General features: G+C 43.2%; 1 protein-coding gene across 1 annotated transcript in view; it reads left to right on the plus strand.

Annotated features, from left to right (window-relative positions):
* Positions 1-12523: 12523 nt before the first annotated feature.
* Positions 12524-17381, plus strand: part of THEM4 (thioesterase superfamily member 4) — a 47559-nt gene continuing 42701 nt past the window's right edge. Inside the window, exon 1 of the mRNA XM_040230660.1 lies at positions 12524-12739. Coding sequence (XP_040086594.1) covers positions 12641-12739 — 99 coding nt within the window. The 5' untranslated portion in view covers positions 12524-12640. The remainder of the gene's footprint in view (positions 12740-17381) is intronic.

Below are 17381 nucleotides of genomic sequence, written 5' to 3' on the forward strand. Positions count from 1 at the left end.
CTTTTTTTTTTTTTTTTCCATCAGCTATCCAATGGATCTAGCACCCTTTGATAAAAAGATCATATTTTCTCTGCCAGACTGCAGGGACACCTTCATTGTAAATCAGGGGTCCACATATGTGTGGGTCTGTGTCTATGCACTCTATTCTACTGCGTGAGTCTTTTTGTCTATCTCAAACCTAATACACCCCAAACTGAATTCCTGATCTTCTTCCCTAAGCCTGTTCCTCTTACTGTCTGCCCTGTCTCAGCTGTGGGCAATTCGACACTTCCAGTTTTGCTCAGGCCAAAATCCTTGGTGTCACCCTGACTTCTTTCTTTCTCTTATACTCCACTTGTAATTCATCAGACCCTACTGCCTTTACATGCAATTACATCTGGAATAACTACCTCTACCACCCCTACCCTGGTCCAAGCCAACATTGCCCTCATCTAGACTACTGCAATAACTTCCTAACTGGTCACCCTGATTAGTGGTACCTGATTGGATGTAAGGCATGGGAGAGAAGGAGGAGTCTGCTACCATCCAGGCTTCTGGGTTTGGATGGTGGAAACTGCTTTCCAAAGTGGGAAAGGAAAGTGTAAGGTCGGACCCCGGGGGCCATGATGGGCTGCCCCTCCTCTCCCCTGCCGGCGGGGGAAGTCCCTAACAGAGGGAGCCTCCCAGATGCCAGGGACCAAGGACAGCACACTCCGCCAGCTAAAGCCGCCCCGCCCCAGCTGCATGAACCGCGCCGCCTCAGCTGCATAAGCCGCCCCGCCTCAGCTGCACAGAGAAACCTATCAGCTCGCGACGCCGCGAACCAGCAGCCTATCCAAACTCCCACCCGCTAGCCCAGCCATCCCTCGCAACATGCATATATAAACAAACTCCCAACGCGGTTCGGCGCGGATTCCCTCGACCTGCCCCGTTCGGTCCGGGAACCCCCCGGGAGCGCTCCGCCATTAAAGCCTGTCAGAGATTTTTTTTTGGTGTACCTGGTCGTCTTTTACCTAACAGAAAGAAATTGACTTGAGGGCAGAGGGAAGAAAATCACCCTTTCAGCCTCTTCTCTATCTAACAGAAAAAGTGATACTGTTAAGCTAGCTCATGTAAGTCAGATCATGTCCCTGCTCTACTCATACCCTTCCAATGGTGCCCCATCTCACTCAGTACAAAAGGCAAAGTCTTTACAATGACCACCAAAGTTCTTTGCAATTTAGCTTTCCAGCCTTCACTACTCTTTCTGTATACTTCACTAGCCTTGATGTAGCCCCAGTATAGCCTCTTTGACATGCCTTGAAAAACCAAGCCTACTCCTGCCCCAGCCTTTGCATTTGTCGTCTTCCCAAACACCTAAATGGTTACCTCCTTCATTTTCATCAAATCTTTGTTAAAATATCATCTTTTTAGGGAGGTTTTACTCTGACTAGCCTATTTAATTGTAATCCAATCCCCATTCTGGTACTCCCTATCAGCTTTTTCTAGTTTCTTTTTCCTTAATTCTGATCACCTTCTAACTTTGAACTCAACAAAAGCAATGTTGAGAAAAACCAAGCCAGCATTTTATAATGAGAACCATACAACAGAATCTTCTGAGGAATGCATCATATGAATAACACCCATAAAAGACTTTAAAATATTTTTGTATATTTTTTCACTGCTCTAAGCCTAGCACTCAGAAGAGAACCTGATATATAGCAGATGTTTAATAAACACTTTATTGAGTAGACTCAATACATGAATGAATCATTGAACCAAGCACGTCTTAAATACGGCCAACATTTAAAGGTTTAATAAAAGGGGATGAACTTTCAAAGGAGACGGAAGAAACAACCAGAGATGGAAAAAGACCTAAGTGAGTCTAATACCCAGACATAAAGGGGATTTCCTGAGTGATGGAGTATCTTTTGTTATTCATAACAAGCCCTTTGCAACCATACTTGAATTTATACTAATAAGGCTAGTGAAGAGTATTACTTTAGAATTAGGGAACCAACTATGTGATTAGACTTTGGAACTTTCAGTCCACCTGCTGACCTCTAGGGAGGGAGAGTATTAGAGGTTGAGTTCAATCACCAGTGACAAATGAGTTAATCAGTTGTACCTACATGATAAAACCTCAAGTAAAAACTCTGACAAGATTTGAGGGAGAGTTCAAGTTGGTGAACTTGATGTACTGGGAGGGCATGGAAGTTCTGGGCCAACGCTTCTCCACCCTCTCATCTCTACCTCAAACCTTGTATTTGGTTGTCTCTGAGTTATATACTTTATAATAAAATTGTTATGGAAAGTATATGCTTTCCTGAATTTTGTGAATTACTAGATTGTGGCAGGGTGTACAGGGAGATGGGGCATGAGACTCTCTAAATTTATAATTCAGCCAGGCAGAAGTGGTGGTAAGCTGGGTACCCCATTTGCAGCCCATATCTGAAATGGCAGCAGTCTTGTGAGATTAAGCCCTTAATCCAAGGTGTGTACTGACTCCAAGCAGTTGGAGTTTTAATTGAATTAAATTATTGAACACCCAGTTGGTATCAGAAAATTGGAGTATTGATCATTATTTGAAAATACGAAACAGCCAGAAGGGGACAGAGTTTGTTTGAACTCAACCTTTGTGCCACACTGTAGTTAAAGAGTAATTAAGTTTGCCAGATCATGCCACATGAAAAGAAAAGAGGGCAAAGGACAGATGTCCCAAAATTTAATAAGAAAGTAAATTATTCCAAAGACTTTCCTGGCAGTCCAGTGGTTAAGATACTGTGCTTCCACTGTACAAGGTGCAGGTTTGAATTCTGGCCAGGGAATTAAGAGCTTGCATACCACGTGGCACAGCTGAAAAGCTTTAAAAAGAAAGAAAGTAAATGATTGCACAAAGAGGAAAATTTCCAGAGACATAGAAATTAAACTTGGATGAGATAATGTTGAGGAAACCAAGGGAAAAGGAAGTTTAAAGGAAAGTAATCAATACTGTTAACTGCTATGAAGAGATTAAACAAGATAAGGCTTGACAAATATCTACTGAATTTAGTAGCCGTGAATGACAATTCAAAGAGTACTTGGGGCCTGAACTTAATGAGTTGAAAAATGTGTTTTGTTTCTCCCTTTGGGAAGTTTGGCTGTGGTAGAAAGAGAAGGGGTAGCAATGGGATAGTGTTATAGGAATGAGGGTTTCTACTATCATTATTGATTGTTCAATATTGGGTGTAAGAGGCTTGAGTAGATTTAAATGGAAATGGGCCAGAAGTCAGTTCATTTCGATTCAGTCGCTCAGTCGTGTCCAAGTTTTTGCGACCCCATGGACTGCAGCACACCAATCCTCCCTGTCCATCACCAACTCCCAGAGTCCACTCAGTCCCTTGAGTCAGTGATGCCATCCAGCCATCTCATCCTCTGTCATCCCCTTCTCCTCCTGACTTCAATCTTTTGCAGCATCAGGGTCTTTTCAAATGAGTCAGTTCTTCGCATCAGGTGGGCAAAGTATTGGAGTTTCAGCTTCAGCATCACTCCTTCCAGTGAATATTCAGGACTGATTTCCTTTCAGATGGACTGGTTGGATCAGCCAGAAGTGGAGAGTGCTTAATGGTAGGTGCCAGGCCCACAGCTCAAGAGTCTGGTCAAAAAATAGGCTGACAAGTTTTTACTTTTATTTTTATAATTTCTGTATTGTTAAATTTTCTTAGCATGTACAGTTGATACTGTCTCTGTATTTTTTTTTAAGTGCCAAAAAAAGAAAGATCCTTATTTTTAAAAACGATTCTTCACCCCCTAGCTGCTGCCCTCTCCCATCCGCAGGGCAAGCTGTCTGAAGACCAGTCTGTTCCTGATTGTACACAGCTATTCACAGGGCTTCCCCCGTGGCTCAGGTGGTAAAGAATCCACCTGCAATACAGGAGACCTGGGTTCGATTCCTGGGTTGGGAAGATTCCCTGGAGAAGGGAATAGCTACTCACTTCAGTATTCTGGCCTGGAGAATTCCACGGACAGAGGAGCCTGGCGGGCTACAGTCCACGAGTTGAAAAGAGTCAGACACCACTGAGCAACTTTCATGCATAAGTATATTCACTTTCTACTCATCCTCCACACCCTCCAGTCTAGCCTCCAGCCTCACTTCATCTAAATAGCATTTCTTGAGGTCTCTAATATGTTCTGTGTAATTAAATCAATGGGCATTTTCAGGTCTCTCTCTCTCAAATTCTTGACTTTTTTATTTGCTCACTGGACATCTCCACAGGTATGTCTAAAACAGAGCTCACCTTTCTTCTCTCTCCCCCCAAACATTTCTCCTTTCCCCGCTTTGAAGAATACCTTCCACCATCCCCCATCCAAGCTCAGAAATCAAGTGACACCCTGATTCCTCCTCTCCCACCTGCCCCAGGGCTCATCCATTACCAAATCCCTTCTTTCCCATCCATCCCCACAGAGTCTCAAGTGTATCTTAATTTCAGTGCAATTTTTTAAAAGATTTTTTGACCATTTTTCAAGTCTTTATTCAATTTGTTACCATATCACTTCTGTTTTATGTTTTTTTTGCTGTGAGGCCTCTGGGGCCCCAGATCCCCAACCAACCAAGGATGGAACCCATACCGCCAACATTGGAAGGTGAAGTCTCAACCACTGAACTGCTAAGGGAAGTCTCCATTCCAATACAATTTTGATGGTCTCCATCATGATCTTTCTGAAATGTCAGTTAAACAATGTCACTGCTCTGCTAGCAGTCCTCCTGGGCTCCTGCTGCCCAGTGGAAACTGGTAGTAGTTCCCTGAGTGAGTGGCCCAATGCTGTCCTCTGGCATGGAGGATCTCACCTGGACACCCTGCAGTTGCAATCCTCTCCCACCTCATTCCTGGGCCAACTCCTGTCCCTCGTGACTTAACTCTGACTTCACTTGCTCAGAGATTCGTACAGGGACAGTATGAATGTTAATCTGTTGCAGCTTTCCTTTTCAAGACTCTTAAGGCATTTGAGTTAGTGTCTAATCCTAAAGGGTTTTATACAACAGGAAAGAAAGTATGGCCTATAGGAAAGCTACAACTACAGAAGTGGATTTGTTTCTTTAGTAACATGTGGGTGCTTTAAAATTTATATACTATTTATGAATGGTACCTTGTATTACTCATGGCATACCAAGGCAAAAATAAACTTTCTTAAATCTTAATTCTGTAAAGAATGCTGTTTATCCAGTTCAACAGACCCCACTCACATCCAGAATCTTTATCTAATACTTAGATCAATCCAGGTGTCTATATAACAAATTTTACAGGAGTCTTTAACTCTGAATTCAATGCAAGTCATGTTGAAAAAGACTGATCCAGCACTCTGTAATGAGAATGACATGGTAAATCCTTCTTAGGAACGCATTATAACATCCACAATGCCCTACATTTGATGATAGTACTGGAAGATATAATTTTCTCCAGGTGTTCTAACTATAAAATAGAGATAATAATGGTTATTTCACACAATTATTCAGATGATTAAGTAAAGAGAACTTACTGGAGATAAAAAGTTGGGAGCATCAGAATAAGGTGTTTAAATTGACAATTGATGAGAAAGGAAAGAGAGTGAGTTGAGAGAGAAAAATAAAAAGCCCCAGCCTACTTTCCAAATGTTTCCCATTCATTTGTTCATCCAGCAACTATATTCTGAGTGCCCAAGATCGGTCAGTTACTGTGCTAGGCACTGGGATGCAGGGGTGAGCCAAAGAGACACAGAAAAAGCTTACAGTCATTTGAAGGAGGCATAGAAATATTCATTTACCTGTAAACTATAGTAAGTACTTTAAAGATAAAGTTCCAGTTATTATGGGAGAACTTAGAAGGAAATGGCAACCCACTCCAGTATTCTTGCCTGGAGAATCCCATGGACAGAGGAGCCTAGCGGGCTACAGTCCACGGGGTCGCAAAGAGTCGGACATGACTGAGCGACTTCACTTTCACTTTCACTTCATGAGGACCATATTCAGATTAAGTAAGGCGTTGCCTGTAAAGCACTTAGCATAGTGTCTGACACACAGTAAACACTTTAGTCAAGGAAAGCCTCACTAAGAAAGCGACAGTTAGGGACTTCCCTGGTGGTCCAGGGGTTGAGATTTCTGCTTCCAATGCAGGAGGTGAGGGTTCGACCCCTGGTCAGGGAGCCAAGATCCCACATGCCTTGAAGACAAAAAACCAAAACATAAAACAGAATACTGTAACAAATACTGCAATACTGTAACAAATTCAATAAAGACTTAAAAAATGGTCCACATCAAAAAAAATCTTTTAAACAAAGAAAGAAAGTGACAATTATGCAGCCAGCAAAGGATGAGTTGGAGCTGGCTAGGTAGTGAAAGGGGCGAAAAAGCACCGTCAGCTGAGGAACACGTCCAAGAAGGCCCTGAGGCAGGACAGAGCCTGGGATGCTCCCAGAAAGCAAAGGAGACCTGGATACGGAGAGGGTAACAGGAAGGAAGGCTAGGAGTCTCCAAATGGAGGAAATAGGCTGCAAGTCTCAGACAATTTTATCTCTCTCTTAAGCAGCTGGAGGAAACAAACTACAAGTGTCAGATTTTTTTCCCTTCTCCATACAAAATTAAGAGGAGGTTTCTCTTAAAATTCTGTGTTGCCATGACAACACCTGGTTCCACCTGAACTTAACTTTTCTCAAACCTTGAGCTAACCAATGCGTTTTTCTTATGGAAATGTTTTTCATTAAACTATGCTAATGAACTATGTATTTACCCTGGACTCTGTCTTCAAGTTGGTTCCGCCTATGACTCAGAACCGACTTGACAAAACAGTATGTTTTACACATACAATTTTTTTCCTATGTTAATGAAACCATATATTTGCTTGGAAACCTGCCTTTCTTCAAGATTCACGTCACTCATTTTATGGCCTGGGATGATTCAGCTTGTGTCGATGTTATCTCAAAATGCATGTGGAGGGTGAAGGGCCTGGTGCCACTCTGAATTTCGAGACATTTCCTTTCTCTAATTAGCAGACTGCTAGTAATCAAAGCCTTTGACTGTGTGGATCACAATAAACTGTGGAAAATTCTGAAAGAGATGGGAATACCAGACCACCTGACCTGCCTTCTGAGAAATCTGTATGCAGGTCACGAAGCAACAGTTAGAACTGGACACTGGTTCCAAACAGGAAAAGGAGTACCTCAAGGCTGTATATTGTCACCCTGCTTATTTAAATTATATGCAGAGTACATCATGAGAAATGCTGGGCTGGAAGGAGCACAAGCTGGAATCAAGATTGCCAGGAGAAACATCAATAACTTCAGGCATGCAGGCACCCTTATGAAAAAGAACTAAAGAGCCTCTTGATGAAAGTGAAAGAGGAGAGTGAAAAAGTTGGCTTAAAGCTCAACATTCAGAAAACGAAGATCATGGCATCGGTCCCATCACTTCATGGCAAATAGATGGGGAAACAGTGGATACAGTGTCAGACTTTATTTTGGGGGGCTCCAAAATCACTTCAGATGGTGACTGCAGCCATGAAATTAAAAGACACTTACTCCTTGGAAGAAAGTTATGACCAACCTAGAGAGCATATTGAAAAGCAGAGACATTACTTTGTCAACAAAGGTCCATCTAGTCAAGGCTATGGTTTTTCCAGTAGTCATGCATGGATGTGAGAGTTGGACTATAAAGAAAGCTGAGCGCTGAAGAATTGATGCTTTTGAACTGTGGTGTTGGAGAAGACTCTTGAGAGTCCCTTGGACTGCAAGGAGATCCAACCAGTCCATCCTAAAGGAGATCAGTCCTGGGTGTTTATTGGAAGGACTGATGTTGAAGCTGAAACAGCAATACTTTGGCCACTTGATTTGAAGAGCTGACTCATTTGAAAGGATCCTGATACTGGGAAAGATTGAGGGCAAGAGGAGAAGGGGACGACAGAGGATGAGATGGTTGGATGGCATCACCGACTCAATGGACATGGGCTTGGGTAAGCTCCAAGAGTTGATGGACAGGGAGGCCTGGTGTGCTGCGGCTCATGGAATCACAAAGAGTCAGACACGACTGAGCGACTGAACTGAGTAGCTATATAACATCCAGCTAAAGACTAGCAGGGAGGTACTCTTTCTGCCCCCTTCTGATGTCTATGTCAGAAGCTTTCTCTCTTTTATACTTTAATAAAACTTTATTACACAATAGCTATGAGTGATCAAACCTTGTCACCGGCCCCGGATTGAATTTTTCTCCTCCAGAGGCCAAGAATCCCGGGATCTTTCATAGCTCAGCAATAACCTTTCAATAGCTAGAAAACAATAGTTAGGAAATAATAACACTTTCTGGGCTTCCCAGGTGCTCAGAGGTAAAGAATTCGTGGAGACTTGGGTTCAATCCCTGGGTCAGGAAGATACCCTGGAGAAGAAAATGGCAACTCACTCCAGTATTCTTGCCTGGAAAATCCCATGGACAGAGGAGCCTGATGGGCTACAGTCCGTGTGGTCGCAAAAGAGTTGGACTTGACTTAGCATTTGAACAAATAATACCACCTTCTACCCAGCCACCCAAGGTAGAAATGTCCCTTTTCCCCATATGATTAAAATCACTTTAAGAACCACACAACAGGGACTTCCCTGGTGGTTCCAGGTTAAGACACTATACTCCAAAAGCTGGGGGCCCAGGGTTCAGTCCCTGGTCAGGGAACTAGATCCCACATGCTGCAACTAAGAATCTACATTGTAAAAGAGCCCTTGTGCTGCAGCTAAGACCAGAAGAAATCAAAATAAATAAATATTAAAACACACACACACAATTCTAGATACTGTATCAAAATAGTAACAAGGCACATGCGTTGCATCTACCTGAAAATTAGCCTGCAGTCTGTCTCCAACCTCCCCTCTCACAGTTACCCTTCTCCTGCTCTGCACTCTCACCCATCTAGCATCTCACTTTGGTGCACTGTCTTGGGGATAACAATTCAAGAATACATTCTTTCTAAGGAAGAGTCCTATAATAGCAAATCAGAGAGAAATTCAGCAAGAAATCTTAAACAAGGCAGCATTTTTATTGTCATCAAGGATACATATGGACTTCCCTTGTGGCTCAGTTGGTAAAGAATCCACCTGCAATGTGGGAGACCTGGGTTCAATCCCTCAGTCGGGAAAATCCCCTGGAGGAGGGCATGGCAACCCACTCCAGTATTCTTGCCTGAATAATGCCCATGGACAGAAGGAGCCTGGAGGGCTGCAGTCCATGGGGTGGCAAAGAGTCAGACACGACTGAGCGACTAAGCACAGCACACTTAGGCTATGTATAAATGCAAGGTTCAGAATTCAGTTTAAAATTCAAATGTGAAATGGCTATCAGAAGGATATATATTAACAGCATTATTTGAATTGAAAAATTACAGACTTCTTCTAACAGAAAGACTGATTTCCCTAACTGATTTTCCAATGAGGATTGACTTTACCAATTAGTTCATATGGCAAACATCTTCCAAAACTTAAGTGAGCTTAATCTGCAGCCCTAAGATTTCGACAAAAATATAAAGTACATATTCATTATATAATACACCAAAAATCATAAACCTCACAACTATTTATGGGAAAAAAATTAATATCACTTTTAAGATGTATGACAATAAACAATTTTTCAAAATTATTTTAAGGTTATTCTAGCAAAAAACAAAAATGATTAACTGAAGAGTATCTACTAACTGCATGGGGTATAGTGGTATGGAATAAGGAGAAGTCCCAGGTGATTCCTAGATTTATAACCAGGAAATATAAATTTGAGATTAACCCAAAATTCATGTATGTTCACATAGAGAACTGACAACAGTGCAAATAACTGCTGATGAGGGAAATTACCTTTGTCTTGTGTCTTTGCTCTTGTCTTGTGTATTTGTAATAATTTGCAATTATTGCCTTGCGAATTTATATTTGTAGTAACAAATGCATCTTAGTGTATCTGATTATGCATTTGTATATTTTCTCTTTGAATTCTACTTTAAAATAGTTTTACATCTTATTGTTTCCCTTATACATTTGTATATTTTCTCTTTGAATTCTACTTTAAAATAGTTTTACATCTTATTGTTTCCCTCATTATATAATAAGTATAATAATAAAAAATGCATGTATGTTCATGGTTCATTAAGGTACATCTTAAATATTTTCCATTATACTTTATTCTTTTTTTTTTCTGGCCACACCTTGAGGCTTGTGGGATCTTAGTTCTCCAACCAGGGATCAAACTCTAGGCCCCCAGCAGTGAGAACACTAAGTCCTAACCACTGAACCACCAGGTATTCCCTACTTTATTAAATTTTGGAGGAGATGGTATATATGGTTTCAGTTCAGTTCGGTTCAGTCGCTCAGTCGTGTCCGACTCTCTGCGACCCCATGAATCGCAGCACACCAGGCCTCCCTGTCCATCACCATCTCCCGGAGTTCACTCAGACTCACATCCATCGAGTCTGTGATGCCATCCAGCCATCTCATCCTCGGTCCTACTCTTCTCCTCTTGCCCCCAATCCCTCCCAGCATCACAGTCTTTTCCAATGAGTCAACTCTTCTCATGAGGTGGCCAAAGTACTGGAGTTTCAGCTTTAGCATCATTCCTTCCAAAGAAATCCCAGGGCTGATCTCCTTCACAATGGACTGGTTGGATCTCCTTGCAGTCCAAGGGACTCTCAAGAGTCTTCTCCAACACCACAGTTCAAAAGTATCAATTCTTCGGCGCTCAGCTTTCTTCACAGTCCAACTCTCACATCCATACATGACCACAGGAAAAACCATAGCCTTGACTAGGCAGACCTTTGTTGGCAAAGAACGTCTCTGCTTTTCAATGTGCTATCTAGGTTGGTCGTAACTTTTCTTCCAAGGAGTAAGTGTCTTTTAATTTCATGGCTGCAGTCACCATCTGCAGTGATTTTGGAGCCCCAAAACATAAAGTCTGACACTGTTTCCACTGTTTCCCATCTATTTCCCATGAAGTGATGGAACCGGATGCCATGATCTTTGTTTTCTGAATGTTGAGCTTTAAGCCAACTTTTTCACTCTCCTCTTTCACTTTCATCAACAGGCTTTTTAGTTCCTCTTCACCTTCTGCCATAAGGGTGGTGTCATCTGCATATCTGAGGTTATTGATATTTCTCCCGGCAATCTTGATTCCAGCTTGTGTTTCTTCCAGCCCAGCGTTTCTCATGATGTACTCTGCATAGAAGTTAAATAAGCAGGGTGGCAATATACAGCCTTGACATACTCCTTTTCCTGTTTGGAACCAGTCTGTTGTTCCATGCCCAGTTCTAAGTGTTGCTTCCTGACCTGCATACAGATTTCTCAAGAGGCAGGTTAGGTGGTCTGGTATTCCCATCTCTTTCAGAATTTTCCACAGTTTATTGTGATCCACACAGTCAAAGGCTTTGGCATAGTCAATAAAGCAGAAATAGATGTTTTTCTGGAACTCTCTTGCTTTTCCATGATCCAGCGGATGTTGGCAATTTGATCTCTGGTTCCTCTGCCTTTTTTAAAACCAGCTTGAACATCAGGAAGGTCATGATTCATGTATTGCTGAAGCCTGGCTTGGAGAATTTTGAGCATTCCTTTACTAGCATGTGAGATGAGTGCAATTGTGTGGTAGTTTGAGCATTCTTTGGCATTGCCTTTCTTTGGGATTGGAATGAAAACTGACCTTTTCCAGTCCTGTGGCCACTGCTGAGTTTTCCAAATTTGCTGGCATACTGAGTGCAGCACTTTCACAGCATCATCTTTCAGGATTTGAAACAGCTCAGCTGGAATTCCATCACCTCCACTAGCGTTGTTTGTAGTGATGCTTTCTAAGGCCCACTTGACTTCACATTCCAGGATGTCTGGCTCTAGATGAGTAATCACACCATCGTGATTATCTGGGTCGTGAAGATCTTTTTTTTTTTTACAGTTCTGTTGTGTATTCTTGCCACCTCTTAATATCTTCTGCTTCTGTTAGGTCCATACCATTTCTGTCCTTTATCGAGCCCATCTTTGCATGAAAAGTTCCCTTGGTATCTCTAATTTTCTTGAAGAGATCTCTAGTCTTTCCCAGTCTCTTCAGTCGTGTCCAACTCTTTTGCGCCCCCATGGACTGTAGCCCACCAGGCTCCTCTGTCCATGGGATTCTTTCTCCAGGCAAGAATACTGGAGTGGGTTGCCTTGCCCTCCTTCAGAGTATCTTCCCAACCCAGGGATGGAACCTGCATCTCTTACGTTTCCTGCATTGGCAGGCGGGAGAACTATTAGGAAACAGCACAGAATTTGGCCCTCTAGGAAGAGATGGGGAAAAGACCAGGGAATCCTCACCAGCGGCGCTTAGGTGCCGGGGCTTGGGGGCTGAGCCATAGTCGCGGACCCGCACATCTGGCGTCCTCGCCCTCCCCAGGCCGCGCGGCCGCTGTTGCCGCTCGCCCCTCGGTCCAGTGGCCTTCACAAGTCTTGACAGTTTCCCCGGAAAAGGTTCAGGCGCGGGAGGACAGCTAAAGGCTTTACCCGACGCGGCGCCTGCCTGCACGCCCCTCCCTCCCACTGCCCCTCCGAGACACGTGTCCCCTCCCACCGGCGCGCCAGGCCCCGCCCTCACCTCGCCTCAGTTAAGGAGGAAGAGCAGGCGGGTGGGTAGCTGCGGGAGTGAGTCAGCTTTTACCTCGGCGGGCGCGAGCCAGCTCCCTCACTTCTGAGAGCCATGCTGAGGAGCTGCACCGCGGGACTTCGCTCGGTCTGGGCCCTGCGCGGCCGGCGGGAAGGCGCGCCCTGGCTATCGACGGATCTGCAACCCGCGCGGGTGAGTCCAGGTTAGCCCGGCAGCGAAAATGGGCAGAAGGGTAGAACTTTTTCGTCAGGAACTTAGCCTGTGATAAGGGGTGTGCTGCTGCTACTGCTGCTAAGTCACTTCAGTCGTGTCCGACTCTGTGCGACCACATAGACAGCAGCCCACTAGGCTCCTCTGTGCCTGGGATTCTCCAGGCAAGAATACTGGAGTGGGTTGCCATTTCCTTCTCCAATGCATGAAAGTGAAAGTGAAGTCGTGCCCGACTCTTAGCGACCCCCATGGACTGCAGCCTACCAGGCTCCTCCATCCATGGGATTTTCCAGGCAAGAGTACTGGAGTGGGTTGCCATTGCCTTCTCCGAATAAGGGGTAATGTTCAGCTGTTTATCCCTTTCCTCAGCCAACTGACCTCAGAATGAAAGCTAACATTAGCTCCAAAGGGTATCAGTATTAACAAGGTCACCGGGTCTTTCAGTCTTGAGAGTCAAGCCGTAAGAAACTGGACAGGAGGGTGACCCGGTTTTGAGGCAGTGTGCAGGATGCTTGAAACGCGTCAGCAAGTGAAAGTATACCACTACCACTAATAAAGAAGGGTTATGACTTAAGGAAGGACACGTGCTCAAGAAAACACGTGGTAGAGTTGGAATCTGAACCTAAGCAGTCTGGCAAATAACCATTACCTTATACCCGCAGGAGGATTAGTTTCCTCAGGTTTAATACTTGTTACAAGGTTTACATGAGATAAGGCTATGTAACAGCGGTGTCTGGTGTTCAGTTCAGTTCAGTAGAGTTCAGTTGCTCAGTCGTGTCCGACTCTTTGCGACCCCATGAATCGCAGCACGCCAGGCCTCCCTGTCCATCACCAACTCCCGGAGTTCACTCAGACTCACGTCCATCGAGTCAGTGATGCCATCCAGCCATCTCATCCTGGGTCGTCCCCTTCTCCTCCTGCCCCCAATCCCTCCCAGCATCAGAGTCTTTTCCAATGAGTCAACTCTTCGCATGAGGTGGCCAAAGTCCTGGAGCTTCAGCTTTAGCATCATTCCTTCCAAAGAAATGTCTGGCGTTAGTATTAAACAAATATTGTTGTTGTTAAGTCGCTGAGTCCTGTCTGACTCTTGTGACCCCGTGGACTGTAGCCCGCCAGGCTCCTCTGGCCACGGGATTTCCCAGGCAAGAGTACCAGAGTGAGGTGCGGTTTCCTCCTCCAGATCTTTCTGATCCAGGGATGGAGTCTGCATCTCCGGCATTGGCTTCTTTACCCCTGAGCCACCAGGGACGCCCTAAATAAATATTGCCTGTTGGAGAACTGTTTCCTCCTCCTCTATGTACCCTTACTACTTTCCCATTGTTTTTGTTGTTCAGTCCCTGTCGTATCTGACTCTTTGGGACCCCGTGGACTGTAGCACACCAGGCTTCCTTGTCCTTCACAGTCTCCCTCGGTTTGCTCAGACTCATGTCCACTGAGTCGATGATGCCATCCAACCATCCTATACTCCGTTGCCCTCTCCTCCTCCTGAATCTTTCCCAGGATCAGGGTCTTTTCCAATGACTTGACTTTTGTATCAGGTGGCCAAAGTATTGGAGCTTCAGCTTCAGCATCAGTCCTTCTAATGACTATTCAGGGTTAATTTCCTTTAGTATTGACTGGTTTAATCTCCTTGCTGACCAAGAGATTCTCAATAAGTAAATACTGCCTGTTCTTATATCCCTATGTTTTGATTCATTGATATATTCAATTAATATTAATCAAGCACTAACAATATGCCAGACATCAGTTTCTAATGCTGTAAAGATGAATAAGAAACAACCCTTTCAGAGAGCTCAAGTCTAATTTGGGAGAAAGGAATGAAAGTGCAAAATTTTAAAATAAATGTACTATAGGAAGTACTAAGGGTCCATAGAGGAGGGAACAACTCTGTTTTGAGCATGAACTAAAAGCTGTTGTACCTTGTTTTTATTTATTTTTTTTTCAACTTAGGCATTTAGGCATTAGTATCATAAGTCATTCCCATGTTACAATTTGAAAACACCAATACTAAGAGAACAGAGCACTGGATTCAGATAAATTATTTTTTAGTTATTTTTAAGTTATCTTTAAGCACTTGAAAACTTTAAAAACAGGTGCAGGTGGGGGAGAGGAGACTCAGCAGGCTTCCTGAAAGGACAAAGACAAGAACAATAACATTTCACTTCAGTATAGCAATCCAAGATTTATCTACTAGAAAAAATAAGATTTTCTTTCTTATCATTTTCCACTCAGCAATTAATACAAATATTTGCTGCCTCTCACCAGCTATATTTAAGGAATATCTAAAAATAATAGTTTATAAGGATATTGACTTAATTCTAGATAATTAAATTAAATTGTACTCTTAGATTGCCCTCTCTGAAGGAGATCAGATAGGTGAAAATAATCATTTTAGGCCCTTATAGGACACACACAAATGGATTCCATTCATGATAGTTAAAACCATTTTAACATCTCTGAAAATGTTAAGTTTAAGAATTTTGAAACAATTGCTATACAGTACTTATTATTAAGCAGTCTACTTGAATAATGAAATAATGTTCACCTTGGAAGATTCAAGGTAACTAATAATAATTTACAATAAAATTAGCTTCCCCAATTATTTTAATATTAAAAATAATAAAGACAACTAACATATTAAAATATTCAAGTAATAGTAAATAGTGAAAAATTTCAAGATGAAGTTTTTAGCAAAAAGAAAGGAGAGGCTGGTACCTTTTTATTTATTTGTTTGTTTATTTATTTTGGTTGTGCGGGGTCTTTGTTGCTGTGCCCAGGCTTTCTTGGGGCTTTTTCCTAGTTGTAGTGAGCAGGGGCTACTCTTGGTTGCAGAGCACATGCTTCTCATTGCAGTGGCTTCTTTTTTTGTGAAGCACAGGCTCCAGTGTGTGTAGGCTTCAGTCATTGCAGCACACAGGCTCAGTAGTTGTGGCTCCCAGGCTCTAGCATGGGCTTAGTAGTTGTGATGCACTGGCTTAGTTGCTTAGCAGCATGTGGGATCTTTCTGGACCAGGGATCAAACCCATGTCCCCTGCATTGACAGGCAGATTCTTATCCACTGTACCACCAGGGAAGTCCAAGGGTGATACTTTTAATAGAAATATTAATTAGTATTGTAATGGGATTCTAATGATATTAGCTGTAGGGAAGAAGTAATAATTGATGAAATGAGGATGTTTTTATTGATATTTATTTCCTCGATTACTTAAATTTTTCACTAGAAGTCTAAAAACTTGGGGTTGAGTATACAGAAGAGCATTAAGTATGGGCCATTTATAAGAGCAAAGACATCAAAAGAGTATTTTGAAGTTATAGGCTCATTCCCAGGCTTATGCAGAACATGCTTTTCTTTTCAACTTTGGGTTAAAAAATATCTACAAGACTGGTTGGGAGCCTCCAAATAGGGCTATTCAGTAGTCATGTTTCCTTCTTCTGGGCCTTTTGCCTTCTGCCAGTTCTTCTCAATTTTCTAGAGACAGGAAATGATACTTCATTCCATTTATCACAATCTTAAGGCATTCAGGATTATCTTGAATAAGTGGTTCAGTTTGTACTGTTTTACTTAAATTCTTTAAGTGGAAACCTGACTTTGACAAGAAAAAGTGAAAGTCACTCAGTTGTGTCCAACTCTTTGCGACCCCATGGACTGTACAGTCCATGGAATTCTCCAGGCCAGAACACCGGAGTGGGTAGCCTATCCCTTCTCCAGCAGATCTTCCCGATCCAGGAATCGAACTGGGGTCTCCTGCATTGCAGGCGGACTCTTTACCAGCTGAGCTACCAGGGAAGCCCATAACAAGGATGTCAGCCATAAATGGCTGGTGATTAGGTTCACCGTATTTTGACCACCAGACTGTGTGCTGTGTGCTTAGTCACTCAGTTGTGTCCGACTCTTTGAGACCCCATGGACTGTAACACGCCATGTTCCTCTGTCCATGGAATTCTCCAGGCAAGAATACTGGAGTGAGTTGCCACGCCCTTCTCCAAGGGATCTTCCCAACCCAGGGATCCAACCCAGGCCTCCAGCATTGCAGGTGGATTCTTTACTGTTTGAGCCATCAGGGAAGCCTGATCCTCTGCTCTCACAGTCAGAGTGTCCTGGGTAAGGAGATGTATAACTCGCTCGGCATCAAGTTGCAGACATTCATCAGTTTTAAACAGTTCAACAAAATGCTGATGAATAAAGTCATCTGCTGTTGCTTTCAATTCGGGACAGTCTAGACACTCTGCTAGTACACTTAAACTGAGACAGTTTGAAGCATCAGCTTGTTCTTTCAACAAATCAACACACAAACCTCCCTGGGGTCCAGTGGTTAAGAATCTGCCTGCCAATGAAGGGGACATGGGTTTGACCCCTACTCAGGGATGATTCCACATGCCGTGGGGTAACTGAGCCCATGCTCTGGAGTCCACAAGCTACAAGTTCTGAACCCACATGCCACAACTATTGAAACCCAAGCACCCTGGATCCCATGCTCTGCAACAAGAGAAGCCATCGCAATGAGAAGCCCTGCTTACCTCAACTAAAGAGTAGCCCCCACTAGCTGCAACTGGAGAAAGCCCACATGTAGCTACAAAGACCCAGCACAGCCAAAAAAAGAAATTAAATTTTCTTCACAGGTTC

The sequence above is a fragment of the Oryx dammah genome, unplaced genomic scaffold, assembly GCF_014754425.2.
Source record: "Oryx dammah isolate SB20612 unplaced genomic scaffold, SCBI_Odam_1.1 HiC_scaffold_28, whole genome shotgun sequence".
Taxonomy (NCBI): Eukaryota; Metazoa; Chordata; class Mammalia; order Artiodactyla; family Bovidae; genus Oryx; species Oryx dammah.